General features: G+C 51.0%; 8 protein-coding genes across 8 annotated transcripts; 3 read left to right on the top strand and 5 right to left on the bottom strand.

Annotated features, from left to right (window-relative positions):
* Positions 1-486: 486 nt before the first annotated feature.
* On the top strand, positions 487-1,137 carry VTN00DRAFT_8733 (uncharacterized protein; the record flags this gene model as incomplete). The annotated part of the gene is made up of 2 exons (XM_069435615.1): positions 487-721; positions 791-1,137. The coding sequence occupies 2 exons, from the start codon at positions 487-489 to the stop codon at positions 1,135-1,137; spliced, it is 582 nt and encodes a 193-aa protein (XP_069285543.1).
* A 959-nt stretch (positions 1,138-2,096) lies between these two features.
* Positions 2,097-4,944, bottom strand: VTN00DRAFT_8732 (uncharacterized protein; the record flags this gene model as incomplete). Its single annotated transcript, XM_069435614.1, has 6 exons — positions 2,097-2,944; positions 2,996-3,648; positions 3,695-3,810; positions 3,868-3,885; positions 3,939-4,049; positions 4,102-4,944. 6 exons carry the CDS (start codon positions 4,942-4,944, stop codon positions 2,097-2,099), a joined length of 2,589 nt encoding a protein of 862 aa, XP_069285542.1.
* A 101-nt stretch (positions 4,945-5,045) lies between these two features.
* VTN00DRAFT_8731 (uncharacterized protein) lies at positions 5,046-7,117 on the bottom strand (the record flags this gene model as incomplete). Its single annotated transcript, XM_069435613.1, has 2 exons — positions 5,046-5,141; positions 6,287-7,117. 2 exons carry the CDS (start codon positions 7,115-7,117, stop codon positions 5,046-5,048), a joined length of 927 nt encoding a protein of 308 aa, XP_069285541.1.
* A 975-nt stretch (positions 7,118-8,092) lies between these two features.
* VTN00DRAFT_8730 (uncharacterized protein) lies at positions 8,093-9,800 on the top strand (the record flags this gene model as incomplete). Its single annotated transcript, XM_069435612.1, has 6 exons — positions 8,093-8,797; positions 8,878-9,038; positions 9,098-9,178; positions 9,237-9,360; positions 9,411-9,539; positions 9,618-9,800. 6 exons carry the CDS (start codon positions 8,093-8,095, stop codon positions 9,798-9,800), a joined length of 1,383 nt encoding a protein of 460 aa, XP_069285540.1.
* A 255-nt stretch (positions 9,801-10,055) lies between these two features.
* On the bottom strand, positions 10,056-10,870 carry VTN00DRAFT_8729 (uncharacterized protein; the record flags this gene model as incomplete). Its single annotated transcript, XM_069435610.1, has 3 exons — positions 10,056-10,208; positions 10,316-10,465; positions 10,559-10,870. 3 exons carry the CDS (start codon positions 10,868-10,870, stop codon positions 10,056-10,058), a joined length of 615 nt encoding a protein of 204 aa, XP_069285539.1.
* Positions 10,871-11,400: 530 nt separating this feature from the next.
* On the top strand, positions 11,401-12,390 carry VTN00DRAFT_8728 (uncharacterized protein; the record flags this gene model as incomplete). Its single annotated transcript, XM_069435609.1, has 5 exons — positions 11,401-11,443; positions 11,543-11,604; positions 11,808-11,954; positions 12,183-12,290; positions 12,379-12,390. 5 exons carry the CDS (start codon positions 11,401-11,403, stop codon positions 12,388-12,390), a joined length of 372 nt encoding a protein of 123 aa, XP_069285538.1.
* Positions 12,391-13,160: 770 nt separating this feature from the next.
* On the bottom strand, positions 13,161-13,407 carry VTN00DRAFT_8727 (uncharacterized protein; the record flags this gene model as incomplete). The annotated part of the gene is made up of 2 exons (XM_069435608.1): positions 13,161-13,294; positions 13,383-13,407. 2 exons carry the CDS (start codon positions 13,405-13,407, stop codon positions 13,161-13,163), a joined length of 159 nt encoding a protein of 52 aa, XP_069285537.1.
* A 275-nt stretch (positions 13,408-13,682) lies between these two features.
* On the bottom strand, positions 13,683-14,136 carry VTN00DRAFT_8726 (uncharacterized protein; the record flags this gene model as incomplete). Its single annotated transcript, XM_069435607.1, has 2 exons — positions 13,683-13,778; positions 14,020-14,136. The coding sequence occupies 2 exons, from the start codon at positions 14,134-14,136 to the stop codon at positions 13,683-13,685; spliced, it is 213 nt and encodes a 70-aa protein (XP_069285536.1).
* Positions 14,137-14,823: the final 687 nt, after the last annotated feature.

Genomic DNA, 14,823 nt, shown 5'->3' with positions numbered 1-14,823 from the left:
CCCGATGCTGACATAAGCAGACGTCAAGCTCCACTGTCACGTGCAGGAACAGCCGCGCGCTTCGACGCGTCGTGAAAAGAAGATGGCTGGGCTTCCTCGACGACCAAGAGAGAGGGGGAGAGAGGACCAGACGAAACAGACAAAAGACGCTACCAGCCACACACCGCCTGCTCTCTTCTTGAGACAAGCAACGTTCTAAAAAGAGAACCCGGCAACACGTTCTCTTTGAAGTCACTCCGCCCCTGGTAACAGGGATCCCAACACCACCAAAGCGAACACTTCGTGCTCCCTCAACACCGACCAATCTCCTTAATTCAGACCTCCACATCGCACTGCAATTGGGCGTCGCGCGACGCGACAAACCATCGTCTTATCCTTATCTATCACAGATAACAACAAAAAGTCCATAAATCAACCAATTGAATCGACTTCGACGGAGTAAACACACCTCCGTTTCCGCGCAAACACACACAACCCCCCGTCACCATGCCACCAAAGACAGGACGGGGGCGCAAGGCCGGCACAACGCAGGAATCACGACAACGCATGCGCGCTGAAGGTGCAAGAGGAGAAGGGGCAGCAGCAGCAGGAGAGGATGCAGGACTCTCGACAAGCCCAACACAAGAGACAACCTCGCCCGCGGCCCGGGGTCGGCGCAAGACTGCCGGAGTCACCAAAGGAGGAAAGAGACCTGCTGCGCCAAGAGTATCCGATGTTGAGCGTACGCTATATATTCACATTCTGCAACCATCTGCCAAATGTCCATAGCTAACGGAGAAATACAACTCAGCCGGCGACCCAACCCCCCAAGGCAAACGCCGGCGCTACAAGCCTGGCACCCTTGCCCTGAAAGAGATCCGCCGCTACCAGCGCTCCTACGACCTGCTGTTGCGCAAACTCCCCTTCGCGCGCCTCGTGCGCGAGGTCGCGCTCGACCTGCTCCCCGCCGAAGTCGGCGCCGAGCTGCGGTGGCAGTCGCACGCCATCCAGGCGCTGCAGGAGGCCGCGGAAGCCTTCCTGGTCCACCTCTTCGAGGACACGAACCTGTGCGCGCTCCACGCGAAGCGGGTGACCATCATGCAGAAGGACATCCAGCTCGCGAGAAGGATACGCGGGGTTTGGGGTGGATTGGGTTAGGTTAGGTGACCGGAAGAAAGTGTTGCCAACTTTTTTTGTGGGAATGAACGGTGTGTTATGGCGTTTTGTTGTTTGTCTGTTTTTTTTCTTCTTTTGATATTAGGTTGTGCGTTGTTTTTATTCCTGCTGGCTTGGCAGGCTTCCTTTCCTAATTTTCCCCCTTTTGACTACGGGTCCTCAGGAACGGGCCGGTTGCAATTACAAGGGGTGATGAGAGAAGAAGGAACACAAAAAACGATGTTGTGGGGATTTGTCGATATAAACTCCCGGCGTCATGTGTGTTGCAGGGTTGTATACCATCGTTTTCTCCCATGTGTGTGATCTGTGGATTGGGGACTGGGAAACCCAATGGAGAGGATGTGTCCATGTGGCGTCGTGTCGTGTCGGCATCCCGTCGACCGTCACACCTACCTATCTACTTCAGGTAGTAGGTAACTAGATATTAGAAATAGAAGTAAAAATCATTCAATCGATCAATATTTAGGTCTCAAATCATTTTAATCTCTGTGCTTCGTCTACCAAATGTTCTAGGATATACAGCGGTATCCCATTATACCATATCATACCTAAGGCAGATACATATGTAGGCAGCTCTCTAGACATGCTCATGCTAACAAAGCTCACCTGTCGCAGGAAAATAATCAAAGAGGAATAAGAAAAGAACTTCAGCATAAGATTAAAATGAGATATATCTGTACGTCGCACCAGATGTCCTTTGTTCCGTACCATTCCATCGATATCGGCCCATCCGGCGAAGAAGTAACGTTAGTCCGTACTCCGTACTCCGCATATATGAGATGCCAATAGATGAAAATTAAAAAAAAAATAATAAAAGGACATGATATGTGGTCATCATGATATCGCCCAGAACCAGTGGGCTGTGTCGCATAGATCAATATCGGATAGCCAGGCTCGTCTTCGGAATCGCTGCTGAGGATGAGCGTGGGTCTTTGGTGTTCTCAATTCACCTCAGCCTTCTTCAACGCAGGAGGCAGTCCCATCATCACCAGATGCCCCTCTTCCCTGACTCCTCGGGCCTCCTCTCCCTTGCCCTGCCTCTCCAGCGTCTCTGCCAGCATCTCATCCGTGACACTGACCCAGAGGCGATCGTTAGCTCTCTTCGCCATCGCGCGACCGGCCCGCGCGCTCTTCTCCGACTGCTCGCCCACGACGCCCCGGAAGTACTTCCAGCTCATGAACGTCAGCGTCATGCACGTGATCTGGCTGTTGCTGATGGTCGTGGCTTGTTGGAGGGCCTGCTGGAGGTATTGTTTCGTCTGGATGGTGGAGTCCGTCTGGACGGTGGCGCAGACGAGGTAGTAGGCCGCTTGGATGTACTTGTTGGGGCTTCCCTTGCAGAAGGATTCGACCGTGGACAGGACGTTTGGGAGCTGGGAGTGCAACGGGTGCTTCGGGTCACGGAGGATAAGGATCGTGTTGAGGGCTGCAAGGATGGCGGTATCTCGACGGGGGTCATTGCGTGTCGTTTTGCTGGCGGACGAGGATAGGCGGAGTATTGGAGATTGGAAGGCAGAGAGGGCCGCTGTGAGATCACCCGTGCCTTGGGCAATGGTACCAGCTGCGTATTCCATCAAGCATTGGATGGTGCCAGGGAGATTATCTCCAAGCTCTTTAGCTGCCCGCCGCAGTTCCTTCAACGCCTGACTTGCCTGTTCCCAGTCGGTCCGGGATGCAGTAAGGAAGATGCGCTGGAGAAGTAGGTTGCAGTATAGAATCCTGCGCCATTCGATGCGTTTACCTGCAGTTACTAGCGACTCCGTAATTTCTTGGGGTGCCTTGAAACTGCCTGCAATACCGGTCAGACAAATCCATGAGAGACAGAAAACATGTAACTCACCTCTGACCATCCGCAGCCCTTCTTCGAGGTACTTCTCAGCTTTGCGACCATCATGTGAGTTCTTAGCACTCAATGTAACAGAGCTGAGAAAATAGCACAGCGCGTAGAGGTCATGTTGGGGCAGCCAGTTTAAGGTCAAGACCAAGGTGCCATTCTCCACCTGCAATATATCTCCAGTATCCGCGGAAGAAGGCCCAACAGACTTTCCGTTAAGCGGAATAGTAAATGATCCATCATCACGCCAGTGTGGGTCGTTGATCTTTTGGTCCATCAAGGTCTGCATTATCTGCAACTTCTGGGCTGACTGGTTGATATCGTATTCGAGCAGACTGCAAGAGATATCGACCATCTGTATTAAGGTACTGATCTGCGGTATATCCTTGACGTCGTCGTCGAGCTGATGGCTTCGTGCCACAGCCAGGGCACGCTGGGCCTGCTCGATGGACTCGGCACTAGTGGACTGTTGCAGATGTGCAAGTGCCTCTGTCACGGCTGAGATAACTGACACAGCCTTATCCCTGTTGCGGTTGGCGAGATTAGAGATCCTATGCAGGTTATGCAGCGCGGCCACGAAGTCCTGATGGGAAGAGGATGACAACGAAAGGGTTACCCGAAGAAAACGGAATGCGTATTCCCAAGCAACATGGCGGTACCTACACCAGTTAGTGTCATGTCCGCGGGAGGTCTGGTGAAACATACGCTTCTACATCCTGGATCATGCCATCGACCGCTTTCATAGCAGCTTTCGGATTCGACTTATGCAGCATGCGGGCCAGAAGCTGTTGCATGCTGTACTTCAAGTCCAACATCCGATTCTCCAACAAATGAGCCTTCATTTATTTTCCTGTTGAAGATAAAACGGAGACACTTACCCGATCACAAAGGTCAATCTGAAGACAGTCAGTTTCAGTAAACGAATGAGATGGTTCAAAAATATACGTACCCCTTTGCTGAGTGCCGTCTCCGCCTCGAGATCATTATCCGTCTCCTCGAATAGAATGCGTGCATAGCGTAACCGCACAAGCGCCTCCGTGCGGGGCTGCAGTCTCCAGTTCTAATACGTCGTCAGTACAAGCACTGTTGCAACTGGAATCCAAACTGCAAACCTTTAGGACAGCCTCCAGACATCCCAGACCCGTAGCCACAAGTTTGTAGTACTCTTCCATCTCCATCTCCCTCTTCTGCAGCGCTACCATAGTCCCCTGGCTGTGAGCCGCATTGAAATATTCATCCGCTAGAGATAGTAGCAGGACCTGGTAGTCTATCGGGGGCTTGCTCTCCTTCTCGACGGACGGTTGGCTCTGCAGTCTCTGCAGTTGCTTCTTTGCGGGGGTCTTGGGAGGCATCTTCTGCTGCACTTCGGGGGAAGATACCGCCGGCCGGGCTGGAATCACCACCTGAGGGATCTGTCGCGGAGCGGGAGAGGACATAGGTGAGGCTGCTGGAGCAGCTTGGGGCTGAGGCGCAGGTCGAGGTTGCGGGGGAGTTGGACTAGGAACCTGCGCGGCGGAGGGATACTGGCCGTATGCATTGGGCATGGAGTAGTATGGAGAGGGGGCGAGCGCAGGTGAAGCCGTGTGACCCGTGACGGACACGGTGGGAGAGGCAGCAGCCCGTCCGCCATACTGCGGAGTCGGAGAGGCGTGTCCGTGGACGAAATGGGATGGAGGGGCCGGGACATGCTGCGGCTGGTACGGTGTCGACGGCGGGTTCACATATTGCGCTGGCAGTTGTTGCTGCTGCTGCTGTTGGGGATGGAATTGGGGCTGTTGAGGTTGCTGCCCGTAGCCAGGATAGGCCGGGATCAGGACTTGGGGATAGAGCATAGGCTTGCCATACTGCGGGTATGGCGCATTGGGGTTGACATTGTACTGCTGTGGTTGATGATGCTGGGGCTGCTGGAAATACTGTGGAGGATACTGACCGTTGTGAGGCGGTGGATAACTCATCGCCTCTCGACGTAGACAGGGAGGTCCGCTGCCATGAACAGTAGTATAAAGATCATATATATATATATATATCTCCTGATGCGCGTCGGGCTGTACAGGACTCATGGCAGCGCGTCCTCCGTGTCCCGCTTCGGCTCGGAGAAACCGCGCTCCAGGCCCCCGGTCACGCCCGCCGGTCCGCTCCGCTTCCGCCCAGGCTACGGCTTCAGCCTCATGTTCGTTAGGGACAGGCATCATCCCCGCATCATGCCAGCACCTTGCTGAACTTGGTAACATACAGTCCTTGCGTAGGCCTTACACCTATATCCAATTCTCCTTCAAGGATTTCCCTTTGCTGAATTGCCCTTTGTTCTCTGTTCCGTCTTCTATCGTAGCTCACAGCGAACGCCCCTGCTTCTCGCAACATCTGCTTTGAATGTTGCTTTGTTATTTGTTTCTTTATTCTTGCCGCTCGAGTTTTTAAAAGTAGCGATCTTGTCTCCATGTGGGTGGATGCGTATGGCTCCCGTTCACGAGAATCATTTGTTTAATGTATGGAATGCTCGTTAAGGAGCTCAAAAGGATCTTACCTTTCTCGTCGAGGACATGGATATGCCAGGACACTTTTCTACCGAGGTTTTCACGATTGCCAGCTACTGTTATCGGTTCCCGATGAATATATGCTCATTAATTAATTCCCGATTATTATTAACTTCCCGTCACTCTATACTTGAGAATGCGGCAATCTAACTACAAAACTTCCGCATTTGAAATGAACCCCAGCAGGTTTCATGTATCCTGGCTAATTCCTGTCTTCCTACACTTCATTGAAATATTTGTGGCTATTTGGACAGAAATTCCCCATTCCCAAGTGTTCAAAACAGCACAATACTCCAAACGCGAAACCTGATAATAACCCATCTCTCCCAATCGAACACCGCCGTCTAGTCACCTCATGGAACGTCCCGGGCAGGCTTCAGATCATGTGGATCGAAGAGTAAAGCTGACTCATAGCTCCATCATCAAGTGCCGAGTCGATGATATCCAAACCCAAAGATGGTGCTCGGTTAAGCGGAGGATGCTCACGTATCGTCCAGGGACAGAGCTCGCGACAGTTGTCCCATGTGACGGAAGATTCGGCAGGGTGGATTCTTTGAACAGCCCAAATCTTATCCGGAACAGTGGTCGCCTTTCCAAGACACCGCTGAGTCCAGAAGAAATATGTCGCCTTCTTTGTTTCCAGAGAATGATAGGGCCGTTTCCGTGGACACTTCAGCGTTGTGTCGCAGCTGCTGCAGATTGATATCCGTTTGCACGCTGTGCAAAAGGAGTCGAAATAGTGACAGTACAAGGTCTGACAGACGCTGGACAACCAGAGATCCATCGACCTGTGCGCACATCCGAATCGTGGTGTTATGTGTTGCTCCTTTCCCAGCCGGTTCGGTTCAGTGGACAGATGATACTCTGTCCGAATGTGAAGGCTTCCCGCATCATCCAGCTCGGGGAAGATTTCGATCTTCAACTCGGCCGTTCCGTATTGCTCGGCACATGAATGCCAGCAGTAGCGGCCAAGGGACTGGCTGCCGAACTGCGTACCCAGGACTTTTGTGAGGCTTTCTCGCTCCTTCAAGTGGTCTATTAGGTCCAGTTTGTCTCGGAACGTTAATTTCTTGCAGGGACATAAGTCAACAATGCCTGCAAAGTCTCCCAGATTGCAAGTTCGGGCATCTGCCTTCCGTTTCAACTCCTTCAAGGAGAAAGCATTCCATGGATGGAGCTTCAGGCATTTTGAGCAAAGACGCCATCTCTTGTCTTCCAGGAAGTTCAGTAACTGCCATCTGTCGGTAGCAAAGCTCTCTGCATTCCTATAGTGATGGAATAACGGGGCGAAGTCTTTGCTGAAGTGAAGCGATTCGGACTGTAGGACTTCGCCAGATACGGCGAAGAAGCGCCTGCAGGTAAAAGCAAGGCATGCTTTAGACAGAAGGGGAAGATATGAGGCTATCTCAAGCAGTAACTCTGTAGGCAGGTCAAGGATGAAGCACCTGCTCGACTGTCCTTCTTGGTCAACTTCGTCCCGCGATCGCGACTTCATCTTGCGGCCTTTCAAACCCGTCGAAATCCTCAGCTTCTTCAGGATCAGGGTGCGTCGAGAGTTGAATCGTTCGGTGAAGCTGGAATGTCCCAACTCCATGGTTTAAGGAAACCTGGACACCCACTTTAATCTAATTCGATCCACGTAAGCCTTGACTGTGGAAAACAAAGGATGAAACATGGGCTGGGACCCGTCATGGTTACCGACGTATCATTATAGAGCCAAGAAAGGAGAAAGAGCTGGGAGTCTCACAGACGGCGCATGACGGTCCTCATGAAGAGACAATATGACGACCGGCCATTTTGAAGTAGGCCTACGAGAAGACCGGCTTTCTACGCAAACGGAACACGAGGCCGGGTCAGGTAGCAAGGGATTCGATCAGGATTACATAGGATATAACCGGGAGATCCCGCAAACCTTAACAGAAGCCGACTCCAATCAGCTGAAAATGAATGTTCCATCTTCTGGCCATTCAAAACTGCATTTGTCTGTTATCTACGACCATGTCTGATTCAGGAAGGCCGTTACTTCTGCAATGTGAGGGAGTCGTTTCCGCATCCGGCCGCCGGATGGATAACACCATAGCTGAGAGATGTTACATAGTACATGTACATCCAGACAATGCGGTGGTCCCTATTAGGCCTTGCACCGTCCGGATGTTGAAAGGATGTTGTGACTCGATCAACTGACAGCAGGGTCGTCGAATCTCATGACTGCAGTGTCTGCTGGACTCGAGATGATCATCTGCGATGGCCGACATCGCTTATCGCGGGCGATAAGATAACGCTGCTTATGTCTGCTTATGTTAGCAGACATTGCCAAGACCTTGTGCCGAGGCATCTTCCATGCTGATCCGTTGGAACGAGACTTGGACCAGTCCAGAAGACGCCTCCGACACTCGTCCAGTGTCGCTCTCTTGGTGATTTTTTTTCTCCCTCTTTTCGCTTCTTTGATAATTTCTGCTTTGTTTTATCCTTGTGTTTTTTTCTTTTGGATTGTTTTATACCCATAATTTGTTGTCTTGATTAGATACTGGCTACTAGAAACCTAATCCGCCGGGCAGCCTTGGGCGCCATGAGTCCTTTGTCATGGGTTCTCCCTAGTGGACAAGTCTCTTTCCACTATTCAAAGGAAAACCAACTTCTGTTGACCAAGAAGTCAGAGAAAGGGGAAAAGAAGCAGACTACGCTGGCGGACCTGTGCCGCTCCGCAACTCCTGCAACATGCCAGCTCAACCCTTTCCTCTTTAACGGCCATCTGCAGACGGCCTATACGACCGTCAAGAACTGCGACATCCCAATCTACTATAAGAGAAGGATGTTTGAGGCTGATAATGCCGTGTACAGCGGACAGTTTGCCATCGACTTTGTGGTGGATCCGTACGAGGAAACCGACGATGACCAGCGGACCGACAAGGACAGGAAGTATACTCTGCCATCAGGTCTCCCGCCGCGGACAGTCTTCTTCACAGAAGAGGAGTTCGCTGCACTGCCGTCAGACGACAACAAGCCCATGCTTGTGCTGCTCCACGGTCTGTCTGGAGGCTCCCACGAGATCTACCTGCGGCATGTCCTTTCACCGATTGTGGGAGAAGGCGGCTGGGAAGCCTGCGTTGTCAATTCTAGAGGCTGTGCGCAGACGAAGATCTCAACCGGCGTGCTATATAACGCTCGAGCGACATGGGATGTCCGTCAAGCGGTGAAGTGGCTGCGGAAGACGTTCCCCAATCGGCCGCTTTTTGGTATTGGATTCTCGTTGGGTGCGAACATCCTTGCAAATGTACGAAGAAGATACAGTACAATCCATGTTTCCTTTCCTGGAAGAGAGCGTATGTTGATCATTTTTTTTGTTTCCTGTAGTACCTAGGTGAAGAAGGCGAAGCCTGTCAGCTCAAGGCCGCCGTCCTTGTCGCGAACCCGTGGAATCTCGAGGTCAGCTCCCTGGCCCTGCAGCGGAGCTATCTAGGTCTGGAGGCCTACTCCAAGACGATGGGATCAAGCATGAAGCGACTCTTTGAACAGTAGGTTGCTCCTGCTAAATGGTCTATTCAGGATGTGTCCGCTCAACTCTCATATCTAGGCACGTCGAGGAAGTGTCGAAGAACCCGCGAGTTAACGTTGAGGAAGTGAGAAGGATCACCTACCTTCATGAATTCGACCGGTAGGTGTCCATCATTCGATAGTCAACGTACTTCGACTATAACTGACTCCGATCTTAGAGCGCTTCAGGGTCCTACATGGGGTTACCCAACCGAGACCGCGTACTACCGTGATGCTTCTTCCGTGGACTCGCTGTTCGCTATACGAATTCCCTTCTTCACCCTCCAGGCCGAGGATGATCCAGTAAGTTCTTCAATGTATCGACTCTTACGGCGACTGCTGACCGGTGCCAGATCTCCACGAAAGAGGCGCTGCCTTACCAAGAGTTTTCAAAGACACCATACGGAGTCATGTGCACCACATCGTGGGGAGGCCACCTCGGCTGGTTCGAATACGGAGGAGGGAGATGGTTTGTCAAGCCGGTATGTTCGATTCGACATCTTCAAGCCTCTAAGAATACAGAAAACAGGAATAGAGGGCGCTGACATTCTGCATTACAGATAGCAAACTTCCTGAACAAGATGGCCAAGGAGATCGACCTCAGCACTCCTTTCGTCCCCGAAAATGATATCCTGCCTGGTCGAATGTCCAGCCACAGTGAAACCGCTAAGGATCCCGACACGGCGCCGAAGCCGAACTTTAACCCCATGCGGCGGAAGCTCGGCATGCCCTTGGTACCGTAAACTTGAAATACATTGTGATCAAATCAGGTATTATTTGTGCTATTCTATCATACGACGACACCTTCTGTCCGCTTTTTGGTTTTGAAGATCAACCCCCTCCTCCCTTGTACAGATCACACAATGCTTTTAGAGAAGTAACTAGATAGATACATAGACCAGTGGAACGCCGCCAGAACCCCAATGATGGATGTATATACATGCATGCATGGATAGATAGATGATAGACACAGAATTTGCGCCAAAGACTTTTTATTTTTAAGCGAAAGAGACGCTCTTCCGCTTTCCCTTCTTCGAAGTGGAACCGTTGGTTTCAGCACCGTTCTCCTTGGACTCCTTGTCCTTGTTGTTGAGGAGATCGCTGTCGCTCTTGCGCTTGCGTTTCTTCTTCAGAGACTCCTTGGCCTCCTCCTATTTGCTTGTTAGCCTGACCGTAGCAAAGGATGTTTGTTACAAAGGATGGAATCCAAACGGGGATCGAAAATCCAACCCAAAGGAATAGGGATAGTCTGACGTACCAATTTGGACTTCTTCTGCTCCTGTCTCGCCTCCTGCTCTCTCCTCTTCGCTTCCCGGATCTCCTCCATCTGTCTTGCCTTCTGCATCTTCGACTCGATCTGGCCCTCCTTTTCGGCGTTGACCATGGCGAGGATGGTCATCATGCTCTCCTGTATATCCCGCCAGACAATCAGCTTACCGGACCCAACAGAAACTTACGTTTCCCGCAGCCCAAAAAGGAGATAGAGACAAAGAGAACAGACCTGATCATCAATAAACGTCTTCCCCTTCTTCTTCCCCCTCGGCTTCGTCACCCCGACGGGAGTGATCATGTTCAGCTGCGGCAGGTCCAGCTCCTTTTCCGTGTACTCCCGCTTCTTGGTCTTCTTCAGCTGCTCCGGTGCGGTGCGCGGCTTGTTCTTCACTTCCTTGGGCGGGGGGCGCTTGGCTTTGGACTTGGATTTGCTGACACCAGAGGAGGTCGCGGAGAGGGGGGACTTTTTGTTGCCTTTGCCCTTGTCGCCGCCGGATTTGGTGCCTTTGGAAGAGGAGGAGGAGCCTCGGTTTGGTGCCATTGTGTCTGTGTCTGGAGGTCTGGTCTGGAGGAGATGTTCGGTCTGTTAAGGTGCGGTGGTTATGGCCGGCGGCAGTGGTGAAATTCTCTGCGGCCAGAGATTGAGTGGACTTCCGCCCAGTTAGGATTGCAAAGAACCAGGCGCTATTCCAGCCTGATCAGATAGTATTATGAAAAAAATCCACAACAAGAGGAATTTCCAGTACGGTCAATCAGCTTCTGCTCGCGCGATCAAAAAACCCGCCCGCGCTTTTGCAAAATGCGCCGCGACCCATCCAGCGAGAAAGAAAATTTTCAGAAACGGTAGGCGGTGAAGACGCCAAGTGACCCACCGGTCGACCACTTCCAAGCTAGACGAAACGGGTAAGAGCCCGCACGGCCCATGGGGGAGAGCCGACCCGACCTGGAGGAGAACGGGGAAACCTCCACCTTCTGCCCAGTCCCCAGAATCAACGATACCCAAGGAGACCTGACTCCCAGCCCTCTTGTGCTCACAGTTTTTTAGAGGTTGCCCACATTATTTGAATCACGATGACTATCAACCCGACATACCTCGCGCAGCGGACCCGCTCGTGTACGTACTCTCTCCCCTCTTACCTCTTTGTGATGTGGACCTGTGAGTTATCATGGGGTCGATTGGGAACCTGGCGCTGATATCCCGCTTTTTTTGAAGCTGTCAACTGGGCCGACGCGAAAGCGCGCGTGCGCAAGTCGTACAGAGAATGGCTGAGAGCGGTTAGTATATACTTTTCAATCCATTTTTTTATTCCGGTCTATATGTCTATATGTTGTCCTTGATTTGGCTGAACCCGTTGTGCCCGCTGTTTATCATTTAATAAACACATCACCATCCAACATCAATTGGATTGATTATCCGACATAGAAGAAAGAATTCAGTCAGCTAACATGTAGACTATTTATTTTTCGGATGCAAACAGTCCCCCGAAATCCAGACGATGTACTCCCTTAACATGCCCGTCTCCGCGATCCGCACGAAGATCCGCCAGCAGTTTGAGAAGCATCGCTATGTGAGCCAGCTGAAGGTTGTCGATGTGTTGCTGTTTAAGAGCCATGCGGAGTTTCAGGTTGGTGGTCATCTTCCTTTCTCTATATCCGGTGCTCTGAAGAACGGGAGGCGGTGCATGTGCGGAGATGGAGAGAGTTCCGGGTACAAATGGCTGTAGATGGAGGGACAATACTGATATTCCGGCCCATATGCTGCCTCGCTCTATCTTCTCCAATCTGTGCTTTGCATCTGTACAACTTCTAATTTTTGAGAGCTCTGTTGACCCCTCTGCCTTCAACTCTCACAGGAAACTCTCAACTACTGGAAGCAGCTCTCCCACGTGATGAAGTACTTCAGGCCGGAAGAGGACCCCGGCGCGCGCCTACCCCCGAACTTCATCTCTGGGTTCTTGGAGGTACGGCTATATCCTATCAATCCAGACGGATCGACCCCTGTGCATATTCCAAGGAAGTCTGACGCTGACAATGATAAACAACGAACAGGGCCGCAACTGATGTCTATCGACTGGTATTCGTTCTTTTTGTTACGTTATGCTATCTGCCCTAGCAGTCTACTCGAATGCATCTTTGAGCAAGCAGCGATCCGGCAACCGATAGAATACCTAGCCATGTATATAGTGTCGTGTCGAACTGGAAAACGCGAGTCTGTTTTTTTCACGTGTATTTTTTATTCATCCTAACTAGATAGATATTAGATGGGCTAAATGTCACGTTTTCGGTCCCGATAGGTCTGGTGACTCGAACGTAGACAGATAAAATCGTCTCGGTAGATACTTAGTATATGATAAGCTTCACACAGGAGATTTATGGGGACAAGTTCTGTCTTTAACGGAATCCAACCCCATATACAATGCAGGCCCTTTATTTCGATTACTCCAGAAATGAAAGAAACATTTTCGACCTTTCCCCTGGCTGACGAGGTATCTCGTAAACATAAATTGACCAGAACCAGAACAGAGCCGCCTGGACAGCTAGATACTTAGCTACCTAGCCTACATATCTTAGGTAGGTATCCAGTCCTCTTTCATCGGAATAGATCAGTCAGGAGCATGACCTCAGTCAGATAGATAGGATGCATTTCTACTCAGTTCAATTTCGATTCAGATAGATGGATGGAATAGACAAAAACGTACTCTTCATATTAGACAAAAACAGAAAACAACCTCTCTAATTGAAAAAAAGAAACTCGACGGACAGAGAGATAGAAATTGAAAGAGAAAAAGGAAAGTAAGGAAAAAGTCTATTGGGTTATAAGTCACATCACGTCACGACCTCATCCGGTCCTCCTCCGCAGCCATATGCGCGTCCCGCGCCGCGGTGAACTTCTCCGTCACCACGTCGCACAGGTCCATCAGGTCGTCGAGGCCCTTTTCGAGCGCTTCGACGGCTGTGGTTGAGTCTGTGTGCAGGACACGGTCAGTTATATGTCCCTTTTTCTGGGAATATGTTGTGGGATAGAATAGAATAGGATAGGGTTCAAGACTTACCGTAGGTCTGGATGCGCAGGTTCATCTTCGATTCTGAGGGGTGGGGGATGGTGTAGCCGCAGAATTCGACGGCCGGGCTGGGAGTAGGAATGGTTCGTTAGTTGTCTTTTTGCTTCCTTTTTTAGGTAGTAGGAGTAGGAGGCCTGGTGATGATCCGTTTTGTGCGGTTGGATCTTGCTTCCAGCTCGCTTCGTCGAGGTGTGACTCGACAATTGATAGGAGACAAGCTGATAGAGGAAGCAAAGGAAATGGAGCTGAACCCCGCATACAATCGTCAAAAGAGAGGGGGGGAAGGGGAACTCACTTCTTCATGATGATATATCGCAGTGCGTTGCCCAGCGTGTGACCCTCGTCTTCGAACTGGAACGAGGCTGCGGTCTCAGTCGCTCCGGGTAGCTGGATGCATCAGTCAGTATCTGTCGGTATTCTGATAATATTCCTTCCTTCATTCAGGTCCGTGAACAGTGGACTGGGGACTGGTTGCCACGCGCCTCGAAAGACAAGCAAGACGAGGCTGACGACAGGGAACGGATTACCAACGCAAGAACAGTCCCCATATCAAAACAGAGAATAAGAAAAGACAACTAAAGAAAGAAAAGAAAAGAAAAGAAAAGAATGGAAAGGAAAAGCCACATACAACTGTGATCCTCTGCTCACCCATCTCGAACATCTCCTCGTTGGCGAACTGCTGCTCCTGCTCCTGCTGCGCCGCGTCCGGCATGGACTGGTCCTGCGAGTGCACTGACGACGGCATCTTTGTGATATGTCGAGGGGGGCCTCCGGACTGTTGACTGTGACCTTTCTTTCACCCGACTTTTGGAGTACTCCGTACAGCACAGACAATGGCAACTGACTAGCGACGGGCCCGCCGGGCTGGTTTGGTTTCTGCGTATTTGTGAAAAGGCTTTTTCCCTTTTGCCTTTCTTTCGTTCTTCTTTCTTTTTGATGGGCTCTTTATATATACCCCTTCCGGCTCTTTTGGTCTGTCCTTTGTCCTTTGCTCCTCTGGTGCAAGATACCAAGACAGATAGATAACCTTTCGCTGAAAACTCTTTTTTATCCTTCTCTTTTCGGTTCTTTTGAGCTATTCCTTCCTTGATCTATCCAATCCGATCCGGATAGCTTGCCTTATTGGTGACTGCCTAGGTAGCTTCACGTGGCGGCGAACGTCGGAAAACTTTTTTTCCCTTCCTTCTTCCTTTTCCCACCCGATTAACCTGGCAACCTGGATCCCTGAAGACCACTTTTTTCTGATTTTTCACAGGAATACTCCCGTCCAGCAATCTATACGTCGCGGGCGTAACTGGATTGGATAAATTTGTTATATGCCGGGAAGGGGCGGCGGAAAAATTGCTTTTTGCCTGCCCTGCATATCGATAGCGAGCGGCGCCATTAAAGTTGCGGGTCCGGCGTGCCTTGCGCGGGGTCTCGCCCTTTGGTT

This window comes from Thermoascus crustaceus (genome assembly GCF_041956765.1).
Source record: "Thermoascus crustaceus strain CBS 181.67 unplaced genomic scaffold VTN00scaffold_6, whole genome shotgun sequence".
Taxonomy (NCBI): Eukaryota; Fungi; Ascomycota; class Eurotiomycetes; order Eurotiales; family Thermoascaceae; genus Thermoascus; species Thermoascus crustaceus.
Note: the sequence above shows the minus strand (reverse complement) of the source record. Positions and strands in the feature narration are given on the sequence as shown.